Source organism: Sebastes umbrosus, chromosome 22 (assembly GCF_015220745.1).
Source record: "Sebastes umbrosus isolate fSebUmb1 chromosome 22, fSebUmb1.pri, whole genome shotgun sequence".
Taxonomy (NCBI): Eukaryota; Metazoa; Chordata; class Actinopteri; order Perciformes; family Sebastidae; genus Sebastes; species Sebastes umbrosus.
The window spans coordinates 24,124,465-24,145,282 of NC_051290.1; the positions used below are offsets into that span (position 1 = coordinate 24,124,465).

The 20,818-nt window shown below is 41.1% G+C and overlaps 1 protein-coding gene across 1 annotated transcript in view; it reads left to right on the plus strand.

The window, feature by feature from the left end:
- htr2cl1 (5-hydroxytryptamine (serotonin) receptor 2C, G protein-coupled-like 1) overlaps positions 1–20,818 on the plus strand; it is a 242,005-nt gene that overhangs the window by 168,875 nt on the left and 52,312 nt on the right. The window contains exons 4-5 of the mRNA XM_037758286.1: positions 1,583–1,755; positions 10,148–11,206. Of these exons, the coding sequence (XP_037614214.1) occupies positions 10,792–11,206 (415 nt within the window). The 5' untranslated portion in view covers positions 1,583–1,755; positions 10,148–10,791. The remainder of the gene's footprint in view (positions 1–1,582; positions 1,756–10,147; positions 11,207–20,818) is intronic.

Below are 20,818 nucleotides of genomic sequence, written 5' to 3' on the forward strand. Positions count from 1 at the left end.
AATACAACAGAGGAGCAACTGATGTGTGTGTTTTCAGTGCAAACAAACAGATTTTTCGTGTAGGTATGGGGAGGTAGGCAATTTGAATCCCGGGCGGTAATGGCGGTCTCCCCCACTAACAGTGAAAACGACTGTACAGACAGGTAATTACAAAATGTTACTAAAAATACCAACCATCAACAGTGTCATAAATGGGGTTTCATTACATGACTTTATAACTTTAAGTCAGAGAAATATAAAATGTGTCTAACATACGATTTAAAGGGACAGTGTGTAGGATTTGTCTACATCTAGTGGTGTGGTTGCAGATTGCAACCAACTGAGTAACCCCCTGCTCACTCCTCCCTTTCCAAGACTGAGGTTACGTGAGCCGCCGAGTTCAAAACCGTGGTAACGCCGTTCACCTCGCTCAGAGACCATCCATACCATAATAACACTACTTTAGGAGCAACTGAAGTCAGACGGCGGCTGGCAGTACCACGGTTAACACTCTGCGGCTCACGTTACCGTAGTTTCACAAGCATGTCGGAGAACTACGGTGGCCTTCAGGTAATGTAGAAACATGAAATTCTCTCTCTAGAGCCAGAGTTCGGTTTGTCTGTTCTGGGCTACTGTAGAAACATGGAGGAGCAACATGGAGGAGCAACATGAAGAGGACCCGCTCCCTATGGAGATACGAAGGACTCATTCTAAGCTAACGGAAACACAACCATTCTTAGTTTCAGGTGATTATACACTAATGAAACATAGTTATGAATATTATATTCCTTTGCTGCAAATGGGGTTTCCTCGAAATTCTACACACTGTACCTTTAACATAAATTATATGAGGAATTTCCAATATTCCAGAAACAATATATGAATATTTACTCGGGTTTAAATTGATCTTTTCTATCAAAGACATCCTTAATTTCCCTATAATTAATACCAAATTATTTCCAGGAAATGATGGTCCCGCAAAATGAAGCATTACCCAATGTTCATACTATAACCATTCAGCACTTTTCTTTGATTCTTTGTTTCAGTTCTGTTCATTCACAGAGCTGTAATTCATACTTTAGCACATTTGTCATTTCTATATTCCGCATAACATGAGCTCAATTTGTCATCTTTATCCTTTGCTAATTGGTTCCGTGTTTCCTGCTGTGTCCTGGTGTTTCCTGCTTCTACGAATAGGGATGATTTATCTAATCTAAGCATATATGTGGAGGGTGTTAATTCAGTGTCACTGTGCGTGTGTTGGATGAAAGAACTGAGGATTAATGGTAGTTGTGTTGTTGTTGTTGTTGTGTTGTTATTGTTGTTCCCGGTGTGTGTATATGTGTGTGTGTGTGTGTGTGTGTGTGTGTGCGTGTGTGTGCGTGTGTGTGTGTGTGTGTGTGTGTGTGTGTGTGTGTGTGTGTGTGTGTGTGTGTGTGTGTGTGTGTGTGGTGTGTGTGTGTGTGTGCGTGTGTGTGCGTGTGTGTGCCTGTGTGTGGGTGTGTGTGGGAGCCACTGTGGTTTCAGGGGGGCTTTAGTTTTCATCTGGAATGTTTCACAAAAGTCTCTTTTCTTTTCTCTCTCCCTCCCCCTTTCTCTGTAGGCAGATGGATGACGCTGATCCCTCACTCCGGAGGTGTGGAATGACAGATGACAGAGGGATTGATACGGCGGGAGAGAGAGAGAAAGAGAGAGGCAGCGTCGGAATGGGTCACTGCCGCCGGTGATGGAAAACAGCTGCGAAGGTCAGGCACATCGATCGGGAGACGAGAAGAAGTAAGTGACCAGATTTACTGATACTGGGATGACAGTGTTTCTCACTCTTCCTCTCTGTCTTCACACTCCGTCACTGTTGCTTTCTTTTCTTTTCTCTTTCTCTCTCTGCACCTCCATCACTTTGTAACACACTCACATCTTGTATGTAACACCTACAGCACTCAAAGGGCTCAATATTTCTGACTGAAGGAGTTTCAATGTTGCACTTGCAATGCAGCGTAGCACTTTCTGTAAAGGCCTTTTGTGACATTTCTCACAGTTTTGTTGTCTTAGCTTTAAACCGTGTGGCTGAAAAAGATGTGCCTTTACAGTATTGTGCTCTACCACAACAGTGACTCAACTGTTTCAGTTGAAATTCTTGTGTGTTGGCTCTTTTTAAGAAACATACCTCTTCTGTACTTCATGCAGGTGAAACAGCACTTTGTTAGGAACCTAGCCGTAACAACGTAGCTGTAACAACATAGCTGTAACAACGTAGCCGTAACAACGTAGCCGTAACAACGTAGCCGTAACAACGTAGCGTAACAACGTAGCGTAACAACGTAGCGTAACAACGTAGCCTAACAACGTAGCCTAACAACAGAGCCTAACAACAGAGCCTAACAACATAGCGTAAGAACTGTAACAACATAACAACATAACAAGCATAAATAGATAACAACCGCACTTTCGAACATTCTTACATAACGTGACGTAACCCGCTGAAGAACGTTACATAAAAAGTGTAAAGACAATGTTTACTTCTGGTTTCACACAGGACATGAACAGCGGCCTCCTGGGTGAAAGTGCTGTGTTTGTTTGACCCATCCAACCTCTCGCTTCTTATTATACCATGTTACTTTCAATAACGGTCACTAGTTGTACGACACCACTTGCTCTGACCGAATGCAAAAACGGCGATATTTAACTTTTCAGTAGTTTGCAGAATCGTCCAGTGACAACGTTTTCTCCTGGCGACTGGACTGGGCGTGGCCCAACTATAGACGTCCCCCAACTCAGATCAGAATGCCTGGCTAGAGAAATTTACAGTAATCACTTCATACTGAATTGTGTCCATAGAAAACATCTTCAAACCCACAGCCATCGTGATCTGTAAGATATTGTGTTACAGTATTGGCTCGCACTGCCATCAGTAGTTGTCCGCCAGTAAAATGCTAACAGCTAACAGCCCCGGTCAGTCACGTGACCCTCGTCTTGCTGGTCGTAGCTGTCCCATCAGACTCTCCTTTTACAATAACAGCAAGTAGAAGGTACAATTCACCTGAGGCAGGAATGAGCAACTTGAAATGTTCATTAAATTCTACCCATCTACAATGATATGACCACTGCAAAAGTCCTAAATAATAGAGGATTTATTCCACCTAAAAGATTGAATGAACCACAGGGTATCATGCATGAGTAATGAAAACATAGTAATTAGGCAAACCAAGAAGTTTCAAAACCAAACAAGCACAAGTGTGAGTAGTGAAATTGCCCCAATACAAAGTATCATTGTGACATTGAATCATTTAGCAGCATTTGTAGCTGGTGGTGTGAATGGATATGAAATATAACCCTTGAATGTTAAGCAGCTTCAGACCACACAAACAAACAAACAAACAGGAAGTGCTGTTTGTCTTTGTGGGGCAGTTTAATAAGAAGAAAATCCCTCCATCCCATTTCCCTGCCACCCTCCTCTGTTTTATCTCTCAGAGCAGAGATGGCTTAAACAAACATAAGTGCGGCAGCAATTTGTCCCCGCGGTGAAAAGCGGCGGCGGCGACATCTGTGCTTTAACTAGGCGTCTGCTGCATGATCCTTTGTGAGTCTCCAGCCGTATCTGTGTAGCTCTCTCTACGAAGGGTTTCACAGTCACAACACCAATTATAATCTACAGATGATGTGATTGGTTGGCTGAGACATGCGTGCAGTCACTCTGCATGTTTGGTTGGAAGCTAATGAACTGTGTTTTCATGCCAGGTTTTAAACTATATGACTCTAGGAGAAAGATTGTGAGAATAAGTCACCTATTTCTCTTTCATTTCATCTGTTTCCTCTCTTCTCAATCACTTCCTATATCTCTCCAATCCTTCCTCCTCTCTACCCCCTCATCCTCCTCCTCCTCCTCCTCCTCCTCTTCTCTTGGTCCTCTCTCTCTGTGTGATGTATTGCTGCTTTATCAGCCCGGTTAAATGGCTCGCCTGCAGTGCTGTTTAGTTTCCTGTGAACTACGCTGATACTCTCCCTGAGAGGAGAAGATAGGAAGCAGCCTGTCCAATACACACTGAGCATTGCAGAGGTGATAAACACACATTCCTACATGTGCACACACACACACACACACACACACACACACACACACACACACACACACACACACACACACACACACACACACACATATCCTCATTGCCTGTTCTTATTTAAATCTGTTTTTCTTGTGTTTAAACCCAGACCTAATTCTACTGTTGTTTACCATTATTTAGAATCATGCATACAGCAACCTCATTAATGGCTTTACTTCTAAAACAACCACACTCCTCTTCTGTATTATTGACTTTATGTTGCACAAAGACCTCTTTTTTCAGCGTAGACACAGTCAAGACAGATAACCATTGAAAGCTGGTGCAGCCTCCTTTAATCAGCTAAAGATATAGACGCTGACCGTGCAGCCCTATCTCCCCTTTAGAGGGAAACATTTTCTCATGGATTGTGAACAAAAACTTAACAAAATTTCTTGGTTAGGTTTAGTAAAAAAAAACTAGGGCTGTCAATCAATTAAACTAATTAAATTAAATCACACATGTTTCATCTGTTCAAAATGTACCTTAAAGGGAGATTAGTCAAGTATTTAATACTCTTATCAACATGGGTGTGGACAAATATGCTGCTTTATGCAAATGTGTGTATATATATATATATATATGAATTTACGTTAACGTGTTATTATGATTGTAACTTTGACAACCCTAAAAAAACATTATGATTTAGCTTAAAAGGAGTTTGTTAGGTTATTTAAGCTAGGGACGTAATTCACTTAACCCTCTATGGGACAGTGTTGCCTCAAAGTAACAAACCCATTTTGGGGCTTTTACACTCACACAACATATCGGCAATTATGATGCAATACCTTAAAAAATAGGCAGGACAAGAAGGAAACCAATAGCAGTGTCTTATTGTGTCCCATGACTCTCTGGAGGCTGAATTTTGAATCCCTGTTTGCAGCCTTCCACATATAATTCAGCTCTACAAAAATGGTCTGAAAACTGTCATTTTACAATACAATGGATTCGCATTAATAGATGAGTGAAGTTTGATTTTTAATTGTTCAATGTACTTTATTTGTAAATAATGGCAAATTGTTAAAATGCCAATGTTGCCTTGAGGTAACATCATACCGTTATGGATTCCCACCGTGACATTTTTTGCTATTCAAAAGCATAACAGTCATCATAATTTACTTTTCAACTCTACAAAAGAACCTAGATCATTTTGATATGAGGTAGTTGTAATAAAGTTCAGGTTATTACACTGTATAGTCTTCTGTAGCAGAACACTGCGTTAGGGCTGGGCAATATGGCCTAAAAATAATATTGCGATATTTTTAGGCTATATCGCGATACACGATATATATCACCATATTTTCAAATATCCTCTAAGCGCTTCATAAATGCTCAATTTAACCCTTTGATGCATACAATCACACCATTTTGATGATTCTTGTAGTCACTGCAGCACACTGTATGTCTGCATTAAAACATTGTTGTTTATATTCATTAGTGGTTTCTATTGGAACAATTTTAATGTCGTGCTCTAGCAGTAGTGGACTGTAGGCTACTCAAGTACTGTACTATAGTACGGAGCAGGGGACCGCCCCTGCCCGCAGCGAAAGGGGGAACAGCAACCCTCAATCAATGGCCCCGCGCAACTGAGAGTCACCCCCCCCCCCTCCGGCCCCGGGCCTTACTCAGCCGAACTAGAGCAGTGTGCGCACTGTCGTGGAGGAAATGCGCCCGTTGAGGGCCAGCCAGCCAGCCAGCCAGCAAGCCAGCCAGCCAGCCAGCCAGCCAGCCAGCCAGCCAGCCAGCCAGCCAGCCAGCCAGCCCACTGAGAAGTGTAAAAGTATTTTCGGTTCATTATGAAACTGTTCATGGCACACATGTAAAGAGGCGGATGGAACAGCTTTCACAAACACAGACTGCTGCTTGCAACAACATTTTTAAACGCCACCTGGCGATATAAAACTATATTAACACATCAAACGGGAGGGAAACAGAGTTTTGTTTACTTTAGTGTTTTTTTTGCTGTGGTGGTGAACACATTACTAGCGGTAACACTGCTGCCGCTTTGCAGCGATGCGGCCGAAAACCCAAACAGACGGCTTGTTTCTTCCTCTCAGCGGCTTCTCTGGAGGTCTGGATGGGGGCGGAGTCTGTGACGTATGGCTGTGTGAGAGGGAGCGGAGGAAATACCAAAGCGAGTCTCATGCCGGCGGGATGGCTTAAAAACATTGCATGACAATTTCAAGTCGATGTTGGCGATATAGTCATTTTATATGCCGCGATACATCGACTATATTCGATGTATCGCCCACACCTACACTGTGTGAGTCCTCTCTACAGAGCATATGCTTATATTTTACACATTTACAGAATGGACACATTAATGCATGTCTCTTCAAAGAAGAAGGTAGAACTAGCCCTCCCAGCTGATGTTACTGAGGATGAATGTAGACTTTAATAGTGAGGAAGACAACAAGCTGCGAGGAGGATAAGGACAGTGAGGGTGAAAGTGCAGCGACAGGTATTACTAGTATCAGATAGGGTGTAAAAAGCATTGATAACAATTGTTCACCTATTCTTTTCATAGCATGCCTGGTATGTTTATTTCTTTCAGTCAGTGAATACAAAAAGGGCCAAGATGTGTGATGTATAAGTTGAAAACAACATAAACTAAACTAAACATGTAGTCCTATGCAGCTTCCGTATGCATGGAAAAAGCCAGAGAAGAAGAATGTGCCGATGTGATACTAAATGAGCAGATGGCAGAGGAACGCTGTTGTTTTACCGATCCATGTCAGCGCAAAGAAAATGTGCCATCCATCTTCGTACGTGGTTGTTACTATAAATAAGAGAAGAACATGAACAGAACAAGATGAACTGCAGATGGCCGCGGTACGTGCTGTAAATACGTCCTGACAAACAACAGCTGGACACGGTGACTTCCCACAGTCTGGTCATCACAGTGAGGTTGTGAACAGTTCCCAAAATATCAAACAGGTTGCAGATCAGCAGCAGTCATATGAGTCATTTTTTAAAGGTCATATGGGTCATTATGGAAGAGGCTGCAAACAACCTGTTTGATGTTGTCGTTTAGGTATAAGGACTAACAATGGATCTGCCCACACACACATGAATAATCTGAATTACTAATTATGTTTGCACACAATCACACCTTGACAATAAATGTATGCATCATTAACACACACAGAAACAACAAGCATTGACTTCAGGGCGGTCAAAGTTAACACGGTAATAACGCGTTAACACAAATTAGTTTTAACGTCAATCATTTCTTTAACGCAACTTGTGATTTTTAGGTTGTAACGGCTCAGTTTTTTTTTTTTTAAAGTTATTTTTTTGGGGACATTTTCCATTTTTATTGGGAGGACAGTGGATAGAGTCTTGGAAAGGGGGGAGAGAGAGAGTGGATGCGGAAAGGGCCACAGGCCGGATTCGAACCCGGGCCGCCGCGGTCAGGACCAAGCCTTGATACATGGACGCCCGCTCTACCAACTGAGCTAACCCAGGCACCGCGGCTCAGTTTTAAAGCTAGAGTGAAGAGTGAGGAGTGAAGACTAGCTTGTCGGGAAGGAGGTTAAATAACGCTCCAAAGTTGAGCTAAAGTTTGGCGAGGAAAAACTGCCATGGCCATTTTCAAAGGGCTGTCAAAGTTAACACAATAATGCTTTAACACAAATTTGTTTTAACGCCACTATTTTCTTTAACGCATTAATGCAACATGCGTTTTTTGTTTTTATTTTAGCGAGCTCAGTTTAAAGCTAAAGGGAAAATATATGACATCATATGAAATTATAGAAACCTGATGAATCCATCAGTACCAACCATGTTAGACTAGCTTGTCATGAAGGAGGTTAAATAACGCTCCAAATGTATGCTAAATCTTGGCGAGGAGATACTGTCATGTCCATCTTCAAAGGGGTCCCTTGACCTCTGACCTCCAGATCAGTGAATGTAAATGGGTTCTATGGGTACCCACAAGTCTCCCCTTTACAGAAATGCCCACTTTATGATAATCACATGCAGTTTGGGGCAAGTCATAGTCAAGTCAGCACACTGACACACTGACAGCTGTTGTTGCCTGTTGGGCTGCAGTTTGCCATATTATGATTGGAGCATATTGTTTTATGCTAAATGCAGTACCTGTGAGGGTTTCTGGACAATATCTGTCATTCATTTGTGTTGTTAATTAATTTCCAATAATAAATATATACATATATTTGCATAGTAATATGAAATACTTGACAAATCTCCCTTTAAGGTACATTTTGAACAGATAAAAAACACATGATTATCTCTGAACTATCGTGATTAATTGAGATTAAATATTTGAATCGATGACCAGCCCTGTAGTTTGTACACAATCACACCTAGACCATGAATCTATGAAGTCATTTACACACACAAAAACAACACGCATTGACATACAATACATTCACATTAAACAAAACAAATGTTAGCACACACACTCAGAATTGCAAAGCAGGTTTTTATTATTGTGTTTTTAGCAATGAGTCTAACATTTACACACTCAGAGTGCCTATTGTACTCTGCTTGATATCATCGTAGACTCACCGCCTACTAAACCATCTCCGCTGGAGGCCTGGGTCCGTCTGGAGATGTACTGGCTTTTTATCTCAAACACACACACACACACACACACACACACACACACACATGGACACAGAGGAACACACTCCCTTTTCATTCTTAAACATATGCCCACACATTCTTAAAAAATGTCTCATTGATTTTCACAGTGTTTCTCTCTGTCTTACTGTTTGTTACATGTAAAGACATACAGGCACACACATACACAGACACACGCAGTACACTCTGACTCCTCGACATATCCTTGAAGACATTTATGAGGTGCTAAATCACGGACCCGCTGAGAGGTAAGGGTAAATAGAGAGGACAGCCAGTACTTTGGCACACACACACACACACACACACACACACACACACACACACACACTGTGATGTGAGGGTGTAAACATCAGAGCTTCCGTTTCATTTTATCTCCTTCAGTTTGTTTTTAAATGACATCATTCTCTCAACTTTTATTAAGGGTGCAGACGATATAAATTAGTCTAGTAGAGGAAGAATCGCTGTGAGGTAGAAAGAAACAAAGAAGGACATATCTGAGTGGCCGTGTTGCTGGAGGGCTGGAGGGAGGGGGGTGGGGAGGGAGAGAAATGCAAGAGGGAAGAAGCACCAAAGGGAGGTTAGGGAGAAGGAATGAAGGAAAGTGACGGAAAATGCAATAAAAATGTAAAAGGGATCCAAATACGTAATAAAGGAAGGAAAGACTAAAATAATATATTGTAATATACAGTCTTAAAAGCTGTCAATCATGACGTCAAAATTAATCATGACGTAAAAATTAACACTTTATAAGAACGACCTAAAATGACAGACACCATCTTTGGGAAAAATGTATTTAACTTTAACTTTTTAGTTTGGCCCATCTCCCATCCGCTAACATGGAGGGGGGGTGTGAGCTATACTCCAGCCAGCCACCAGGGGGCGATCCAGATGTTTTGGCTTCACTTTTGGGGAGCTGTCATGTCGTCTATCTTTATATACAGTCTTTGGTGTTAACAAGAACCAATCCAGGGGCTTCTACCGAGAACCATTCTATTATTCTAAGAGTTCCTCGAGAGGCTCCTTAAGGGCCGGGGCTGATCTGGTGCAACCCACAACAATTATGGTACTGGGCTGTGATGATCTTTTAATACCCATGCTTTCAACAATCCTTGAAGGACTCTTTCTTCCAAAAAGGGTCCTTTGGTTGAAAAAGGTGCTTAATGGAACCCTTTGGCTTACAAAGAACCTTTTCAAAAACACAAGCAAATGGTTCTGTGTAGAACCTAAGCCTTTCAGAAAGAACCCTTTTGGAACCCTTATTTCCATTTACCCTATAGGGTAAAAGGAAGGTTGGAAAAGACAGACCAACTGATGTTGAAACAGTGAGGAAGATGCAAGAGAGAAAGGTTTGATTGATTAATCAATGATCAATGACTGGGTGGAGAATTATAAAGTTGTGCAAAGAGGAATTTCAAAAATAAATTATATGATGTCTTTTTTGTTGTTGTTGGTTCCTTCCACAGATCAACTTGATCACCAACTCTGACCTAAAAGAAGAAACTTGCAACACCTTTCTTGAATTGATACTCATCTATAAACTAACCAGTGAAGATCTGGTGACTGGAGCAGACAGCAGCCATGGATATGAGGAAACCAATGTTCAGCTCTAAATCAGAAACTCCTAAACTCTCAGTTCCACCAAGAACTGACTGATGCACCACGAAGCAACGCGGGACGTTCTGGCTCAGCCTACACCTTGAGAACTCGTCGCCAATGACTTATTGGCAAGAAATGGGAGATTCAAAGCTCAGGGAACAATCTGAGGCTGTTTGCAGCTAGCGGGACTTTATTGGAATACAATTTAAACTGAAAACCATTTGTAGCTAGGCCCTCCCAATCCCCTCTCCCCTCTTCCCTGTCATTTCCTTTCCCCAAAGTCTCATCCTCCTTGTTGTTCCCCTCCCCCCAGAACCTTAATAATGGTATTCTGTTGTTATCAAGAATCCATTTTGGAAGACACACTTCAAAGCTCTTAATAAGTCATGATCAATGCTGACCGCATCGCTCTCTCCACCTTCTTCTTCCCTCTGCTGGTGAAGAAGGTGAATTAAAACCAGGGGAACCCTCCCTGTTTCAACGTCCAATAGGGTAAGGGTCTCTCTTTGGGATGGGTGGCCCAACGAGGGCTCTTCTTGGCGGGTTCAGCACCACCACTTCTTCCCTGGAGGTTGGAGGTCGGATGGCTTGGCCAAGCATAAACCCCCTGGACCTCAACCAATCCTTGACATGGGGGATAGGGTTTGGAGGCAGCAGTGGAGGTGCGGCAGCCATGAGTGCCGGTCTGGACAATTTCACCCAGGAGTCTGTCACCAGGGCGGCGTTGAAGGAGAAAAACTGGCCGGCGCTGCTCATACTCATCATCATCGCGCTGACGATCGGTGGCAACATCCTCGTGATCCTTGCTGTGTCGCTGGAGAAGAAGCTCCAAAACGCCACCAACTTCTTCCTGAGGTCGCTGGCTGTGGCGGACATGCTCGTAGGCATCCTGGTCATGCCGATCTCCCTCATTAACATACTCTATGGTGAGTTGTGACTACCCAAAAACCATATCTGCTTGTGTAAACATGTTGGGTAGAAGACTTGCAGCAAGCAACTAACATTGAAAGCTTCATACATGTGCACTTCTCTGAATAATCTACACACGTTGCTGTGATCCCTTTTCATTTCTACTGAAACTTGTTTTTGTGTGTTTTTGTTATGGAGGTGAACTGAACCTTTAAATATGTAATTTCTAGCTGGAAAAATCGAAGAAAATGTCAAAAATGGCTACATTCAGTGTCAAAAATAAGAACAATTTATGTTCTGTCTCTGAGTTTGCTCTGTTAGAAACAAGTTTTCAGTTTGCATATACACACACACAGGCATCATTCAGGACACCGATTTTGAATGTTACCAGCCGATTGAATGGGCATTATCAGTGGTTAACACAGATATTGGGAAAGTGAAACTTTGTGAATTGAACTTTAGGTTTAGGCAACAAAACTACTTGGTTTGGTTTAGGAAAGGATTGTGGGTTAGGTTCAAATAAGTGTTTATTTTATATTAAAGGTCGCTTTGAATGATTTTAACTGTTCAGAAATCAAACAGTCACATACTCACAGTTAAGCAATAAAGCAATATCAGATTTGTGAAGAATTTATTGTCGTCTCGTCTTCCCGCCAAATAATAGAAAAGCATCGATAGTGGTATCGATAAAACTCGGATAGTTAAGCAGTCTTGAAAATGGTATCAATATCAATAAAAATGTAACGATCCCCATCCATAGTCATAATTACTGTGAGGTTGTCGTCGTCGTCGTCATCTTGTATTTGTATCCTTGATCAACCATTTGAATAGATGACAACAGCCTTCTGAACCTACTAGTAGGTGTAGCAGGCCCCTTCTAACCCATATCTATGAGGCTAATAACTGCTGATAACCCCAATTCAATCGGCTGATAACATTTTAAGTGAGTCTTCAGGAGCACACAATCTTACCTGCACAAAGTTATCCGATTGGCTAACAGTCCTCTGTTCAACACAGTAAGAAAACAGATGCTCCAACCTGCTAAAAGGGCTTCTACGTATTGCTCTTGTTCTTCACGGCTTCTTGCTGTAATCATGAAAAGACAGATACATGCCTATAAATCTCACCCAATATTTAAACAATCTTCTCTGCACATTTCTACCCCTGATCTCAGGCACCCACCCACTCACCAGCTGTTGCCAGCACACTGTGCCCTGTCATTATTTCAAAATATTTTTCAGTGCAATTGTTGAAATGATTATTACTTCTCTGAGACATTTCTCACTGTTCTATTGCAAGTGATTTAAGAGCCAGAGGGTGCTAACTGATAATTGCAATATCATACCAGCCATCAACTGCTGTTCTTGCTTACAATATCCCTGCCAGGATTCTGCATGAACGCCCACATTAGCTTAATAGGATGTCGGGTTGTTATATGGTAGGCTGTCTATTGAATTCATTTTCCAATGTTGAGTAAAAACATTAGATTAAAGAGAGGCTGTCTTCCTGTAACATCTCAGCCCGGTCTCTGCATTAACACCAAAGGCACATTTCTTGTGTACCTGTAAATGTCAACATCGCAGAAGAGCTGAAAGTCAGTGAGAAAATCTTTTGCAGAGCTGTAGATGAACACAAGCTGGCCTTTACAGTTTCCAGTGACAGTAATCCTCATTTTAGCGGGTCAAAACTACTTTTATTGTTTTTCTTTAAAGTTCAAAGTTAGTTCATATCTTCAGGGAGTCAAGTCCCACAACAATCAGACCATTCTTTGGGGGTTCCTTTTGGCTACTTGTGAGCAGAGTAACAAACTCAACATCTGACATGTCATCACCTTATAAAATTGTTATGGCAACCAGTTAGCAAACAGACATTCACAGATGTGTCGGATGTGCCTTTTTACACATCCAACAACGTAAGCATTCAGTTTGAGTCATGTTTCTGTCCACCTTATGAGTTCAATATTCACTCTCCTTTTAGCTCTAGTTTGGTTTCCACCAATCTTCGGACCCATCGACTGTCGGTCTGATGACAATTTAGCCTCTGGGGGTAACGGACAATATTTCTGTGGTTCCGGTATAGCCAGAGGATATCCAGGCCAAGACTTCCTCATCCATGCATCAGTTATAGTCTACAGTCCGATTAGCAACTTGAGACACGAGAATGGAGTTGGAATTGAGAGACAACGTGTACAACGGGATTGTTTCACAAGTACAAGCTAATTTGAAGCTAATAAAAAGCTAAATCAGTTTTCTGAATATGAAAGGCTGTGATATGTTTAAATAATAAGATCATTATTCAACTATGGCAAGTTTTGTCTTTAAGCTATTTGGGCATGAACTATAGTAATAATAATGATCCAAAATGATGTACAATTACATAGTTTAAAGTCAAAAACCATCAAATTTTTCCTCATCCAATCCCCCTCACTCCCAATACCCCAAGGCTGCACAGAACCTCTGCCCTCTAGAAACCCAAGGGGAAAACTGAAAGATTAGTGTAAAATGATGTTAATAACAATTCAATATAAATGATCCCGGTCATTCAAATTAAAGCAAAAACCTGAATGTCTGCGCAGCATTTAGTATGATGTCATTATATAGACTGGCTTTTTCTCATCACCCCCAGCTCCGACTGACTCCCAGCATCCCTGGATGGATTGCTTAGGACCAAAGGAAGTACAGCGCTGAATGGGTAATTGTTTGGATGAGTGGTTTTTGAGAAATCTTCAAGCAGCAACACCGGAGGCCGAGCAATCTTTGAACGGGCACTGCGCTAGTAAATAAAGTTTCAACACAGCACTGCAGTCAACTTGTTCTTGTGGCTGCTGGTCCGTCAACATTTACTGACTCTATCTTGCTGTGAATGGAGGGTTAATGATGATGAATAAATGACAAGTCATAAGGCATTATGGAAAGACAGTTACATCATGGGAAATGTAGTATTGCAAGTTTTTGGAGCTTGACCCATACTAGGGATTAAAAGTCAAGATGTCTCTGACTATTCAGTCGTCAAATCTGTTTCCTGTGTGAGTCGCCCAGATTCATGGAAGTTGCTGCGGCTGTAGACATATGGGAGGAGTACCAAACATCTTTATTCTGTCTTCTTCCACTCCGCCCTGCAGCCTCTTTTGTATCCTCGGCACATCTTGGCCAAACGTATTATATTCATGTCTCCGCTTTGTGGCTGGAATCTTTCAGGAATACTAAACAGGACAGGGAAGGTTGATGGGTGCTTAATGGGCCGCGTATGGTCAATGGACACACTCGGGCGCTCACTCTGTGGCTGTCTGTTGGTCCGAGCTGCTGCTGATTGCTCACTGCTGTAATCAATGTTTCACACAAAAAACAAGAAAAAAAAAGAAGAATGTCTTTTCTCTTTCGTCTTTGTCTGATGCACCGACAGTGTGTCATTGATATACACAGCTATAAAAGAAATGTAGTCCCCTGTAAACGCACACGCCCAGAGCCTGGATCTATACTTGTTATCCATCAGACTGGTACTTGACTGCCTTGAATCCCCACGGCTGGCTGAGTGATAGACCAGACAGATACAAACACACAGGCACGTCACACAATGTTCTCACACCATTTAATTTGAAGATGATGATTATGATGATGATGACAATCATGATAAAAGATGATGTGGATGGTAATTTAGCAACTTTTTATCTCTAAATAATTGCTGTCTACTGACTGCTGTCACACACACACACAGCTTTTGGCAAATGTTTGAGTTTATTTAATTGAAATGCCAGAATGATGACTAAATATAATTGATGGAGTCTAAGCTTCCAAAATAACCAGCACACACACACACACACACACACACAGGCTGGATATTTATAATGGCCCAGAATAAAACGATGACAAGGTAAATGTTCTTTGGACAGGAAAAAATGATTCTAATCATCCTGATCAAATCACGCTTGTCCAATAAATCTCTGCAAATGTACAATTCCAGTCGACCTTGGTTGGGTTCACACACAACTGCCACACTGTCCACACAAACGACCTCCTTCACATGACCTCATTGTGGCTTGTGTTGTGTGTAAATGGTTGAAAATGTCTGTATGGCAGCAGCAGATCTTACAAGAGTGGCAGAAAGTCCTGCAGAAGACAAACATGCATGCATATCCATCCCAACCTCCTCCCTTCGCAGACTTTGTCACCTCCTTTACTCCCGTCATGATTGCCACGGCTACTAGAGGGCGTTGTCCCTTGGCAACCTGATATCCAACACGTTCTCATCCCAACACGGCCCCTCACCCCTCAGTGTCACTTTTTGGTCGCAGTAAACTTCAATTCAATTCAATTCAATTCAATTTATTTTTATATAGCGTCAAATCATAACAGAAGTTATATACGCTTTATATATAGAGCAGGTCTTACACCGTACACCATATTTTAGAGACACAACAACAGATCCATCAAGCGTGCTGTGGCCAGGAAATACTCCCCGTTTAGCGGGAAGAAACCTGGAGCAGAACCGGGCTCTGGGTGGAAGGCCATCTGCAGTGCGATCACTGCACTGTTGGAGAGAGAGAGAGAGAGAGAGAGAGAGAGAGAGAGAGAGAGAGAGAGAGAGAGAGAAAGTACAGCAACCACAATAATAGCCTAGCAGCTGTAATAACTAATACAAGTAGGACTAATAACAAAAACCAATAGCAGTGAAAGAGTGATAATACAACTAATGGAATTGATATCATTGGGTCGTCCTCAGACGGGCTTTCCAGCAGAGCTTCCAGCTATCTCAGTCCTCCATACATCTGGCTAGCTTGCCAGCACTGTCCAGCATCTCTACTCAGTACGTCCATGTACAGTATGTTGGTGTGGGACGTCCCTGCGATCGATGCCCGTGCGTTGGTTCCCACAGCACCAGCATGCTTGCTGAGAGTTCTTGATGTCTTTGGCAGTGACCGAGAAGTCTCATTTTCCAGGCTGCCACTTTGTCGCTTAGCCTTAGTATTCCCTCGTTAGTCTTGGTAGTCCCTCGTACAGACGGAATTAATTAATGATGGTAGCAGTTGGTGTCAAGCAGGCAGCTGATGCAACCAGAATCCAGGTGTAATCCCGATCCAGGTGTAATCCCGCTCCAGGTGTAATCTCGATCCAGGTGTAATCCCGATCCAGGTGTAACCCAAATCCAGGTGTAACCCCGCTCCAGGTGTAACCCCGATCCATGGTTACATGCGAGACGAGAAAGCACAGGGACTCCGGGGAAGAAATTAAGTTAGTAACAATGAATGGGACATGAATTTTTACAGAAGGAAAAAGGAGCTCAGTGTGTCATAGGAAGTCCCCCGGCAGTCTAGGCCTATAGGAGCAGAACTAGGGGCTGGTCCAAGACAGCCCTAACTATAGGCATTGTCAAAGAGGAAAGTCTTTAGCCTACTCTTAAATGTGGAGAGGGTGTCTGCCTCCCAGGCTGAAACTGGTTCCACAGAAGAGGAGCTTGATAGCTGAAGGCTAAACATGTGCTTAATGTTGTGAATTAAACACTTGCTTAGGTTCAGGCAATAAAACCATTATAGTTAAATTTAGGGAAAAACTACTTGGGTGGGCTTATAACGTCTACGTTTGTGCAGTGAAAATTACACTGAACGTTTCAAACACCGGACATGAACGAACAACAGATTGTAACGTGATGCAGGGGACACGAACAGTGTTCTACTGAATGAAAGCCCTCTGTTTGTTGGACCCATCCACCTCGCCTACCGCCCGCCCTGTGTGTCTTTTCGCTGTTAAATCTGTCACAACACTCCCGGTGCACTTTTCCCTGAGCATTTAACATTGCCGCGGATGGGTTTACATTGTAGTTAATGTAATACAAGGGCGCCTTGTGCGAGGGTATCTAACTCTGACGGCCGAGACAAAGTGTTGGTATGTTAGTGATGTGTTTTATAGTGATGTTACTGACGTGTTTTATAGTGACGTTCCTGATGTGTTTTATAGTGATGTTAGTGACGTGTTTTATAGTGACGTTCCTGATGTGTTTTATAGTGACGTTAGTGATGTGTTTTATAGTGATGTTTATAGGAACGTCACTATAAAACACGTCACTAACATCACTATAAAACACGTAACTAGCATCACTATAAAACACATCAGGAACATCACTATAAAACACGTCACTAACGTCACTATAAAACACATCAGGAACGTCACTATAAAACACATCAGGAACGTCACTATAAAACACATAAGGAACGTCACTATAAAACACGTAACTAACATCACTATAAAACACGTAACTAGCATCACTATAAAACACGTCACTAACATCACTATAAAACACATCAGGAACGTCACTATAAAACACAAGGAACGTTACTATAAAACACGTCACTAACATCACTATAAAACAGGTCACTAACATCACTATAAAACACGTCACTAACATCACTATAAACACGTCACTAACATCACTATAAAACACATCAGGAACGTCACTATAAAACACATCACTAACATCACTATAAAACACATCAGGAAGGTCACTATAAAACACGTCACTAACGTCACTATAAAACACATCAGGAAGGTCACTATAAAACACGTCACTAACATCACTAAAAACACATCAGGAACGTCACTATAAAACACATCAGGAACATCACTATAAAACACGTCACTAACATCACTATAAAACACATCAGGAATGTCACTATAAAACACATCACTAACATCACTATAAAACACATCAGGAAGGTCACTATAAAACACGTCACTAACATCACTATAAAACACATCAGGAAGGTTTGTGGCGTGTTTTATGGTGACATTTGTGGCATGTTTTATAGTGACGTTTATGGCGTGTTTTGTAGTGACGTTTATGGCGTGTTCTAATAGTGACGTTTGTGGCGTGTTTTATAGTGACATTTGTGGCGTGTTTTATAGTGACGTTTGTGGCATGTTTATCAGTGACGTTTATGGCGTTTTTTATAGTGACGTTTGTGGCGTGTTTTTTAGTGACGTTTATGGCGTGTTTTTCAGTGACGTTCATGGCGTGTTTTATAGTGACTTTTGTGGCGTGTTTTTTAGTGATGTTAATGGCGTGTTTTAAAATGACGTTAGTAACGGGTTTTTTAGAGACATTCCTGATGTGTTTTATAGTGACGTTTATGGCGTGTTTTTTAGTGACATTGCTGATGTGTTTTATAGTGACATTAGTGACGTGTTTTATAGTGACGTTCCTGATGTGTTTTATAGTGATGTTAGTGACGTGTTTTATAGTGACGTTCCTGACGTGTTTTATAGGGATGTTAGTGACTTGTTTTATAGTGATGTTAGTAATGTGTTTTATATTGATGTTAGTGATGTGTTTTATAGTGATGTTAGTGACGTGTTTTATGGTGATGTTAGTGATGTGTTTTATAGTGACCTTCCTGATGTGTTTTATAGTGATGTTACTGACGTGTTTTATAGTGACGTTCCTGACGTGTTTTATAGTGATGTTAGTGACGTGTTTTATAGTGACGTTCCTGATGTGTTTTATAGTGACGTTAGTGATGTGTTTTATAGTGATGTTTATAGTAACGTCACTATAAAACACGTCACTAACATCACTATAAAACACGTAACTAGCATCACTATAAAACACATCAGGAACATCACTACAAAACACGTCACTAACGTCACTATAAAACACATCAGGAACGTCACTATAAAACACATCAGGAATGTCACTATAAAACACATAAGGAACGTCACTATAAAACACGTAACTAACATCACTATAAAACACGTAACTAGCATCACTATAAAACACGTCACTAACATCACTATAAACACATCAGGAACGTCACTATAAAACACAAGGAACATCACTATAAAACACGTCACTAACATCACCATAAAACACATCAGGAACGTCACTATAAAACACGTCACTAACATCACTATAAAACACATCAGGAACGTCACTATAAAACACGTCACTAATGTCACTATAAAACACATCAAGAACATCACTATAAAACACATCACTAACGTCACTATAAAACACATCTGGAACGTCACTATAAAACACATCACTAACATCACTATAAAACACATCAGGAACATCACTATAAAACACATCAGGAAGGTCACTATAAAACACGTCACTAACGTCACTATAAAACACATCAGGAACATCACTATAAAACACATCACTAACATCACTATAAAACACGTCACTAACGTCACTATAAAACACATCAGGAACGTCACTATAAAACACGTCACTAACATCACTATAAAACACGTCACTAACGTCACTATAAAACACGTCATTAACATCACTATAAAACACATCAGGAAGGTCACCATAAAACACGTCACTAACATCACTATAAAACACATCAGGAAGGTCACTATAAAACACGTCACTAACGTCACTATAAAACACATCAGGAACGTCACTATAAAACACGTCACTAACATCACTATAAAACACGTCACTAACGTCACTATAAAACACATCAGGAACGTCACTATAAAACACGTCACTAACGTCACTATAAAACACATCAGGGAGGTTTGTGGCGTGTTTTATGGTGACATTTGTGGCGTGTTTTATAGTGACGTTTATGGCGTGTTTTGTAGTGACGTTTATGGCGTATTCTAATAGTGACGTTTGTGGCGTGTTTTATAGTGACATTTGTGGCGTGTTTTATAGTGACGTTTGTGGCATGTTTATCAGTGACGTTTATGGCGTTTTTTATAGTGACGTTTGTGGCGTGTTTTTTAGTGACGTTTATGGCGTGTTTTTCAGTGACGTTTATGGCGTGTTTTATAGTGACTTTTGTGGCGTGTTTTTTAGTGATGTTAATGGCGTGTTTTAAAATGACGTTAGTGACGGGTTTTTTAGAGACGTTCCTGATGTGTTTTATAGTGACGTTTATGGCGTGTTTTTTAGTGACATTGCTGATGTGTTTTATAGTGACATTAGTGACGTGTTTTATAGTGACGTTCCTGATGTGTTTTATAGTGATGTTAGTGACGTGTTTTATAGTGACGTTCCTGACGTGTTTTATAGGGATGTTAGTGACTTGTTTTATAGTGATGTTAGTAATGTGTTTTATATTGATGTTAGTGATGTGTTTTATAGTGATGTTAGTGACGTGTTTTATGGTGATGTTAGTGATGTGTTTTATAGTGACCTTCCTGATGTGTTTTATAGTGATGTTACTGACGTGTTTTATAGTGACGTTAGTGACGTGTTTTATAGTGATGTTACTGACGTGTTTTATAGTGACGTTCCTGATGTGTTTTATAGTGACGTTAGTGATGTCACTATAAAACACGTCACTAACATCACTATAAAACACGTAACTAGCATCACTATAAAACACATCAGGAACGTCACTATAAAACACATCAGGAACGTCACTATAAAACACATAAGGAACGTCACTATAAAACACGTAACTAACATCACTATAAAACACGTAACTAGCATCACTATAAAACACGTCACTAACATCACTATAAAACACATCAGGAACGTCACTATAAAACACAAGGAACGTCACTATAAAACACGTCACTAACATCACTATAAAACACATCACGAAGGTCACTATAAAACATGTCACTAACATCACTATAAAACACATCAGGAAGGTTACTATAAACACGTCACTAACA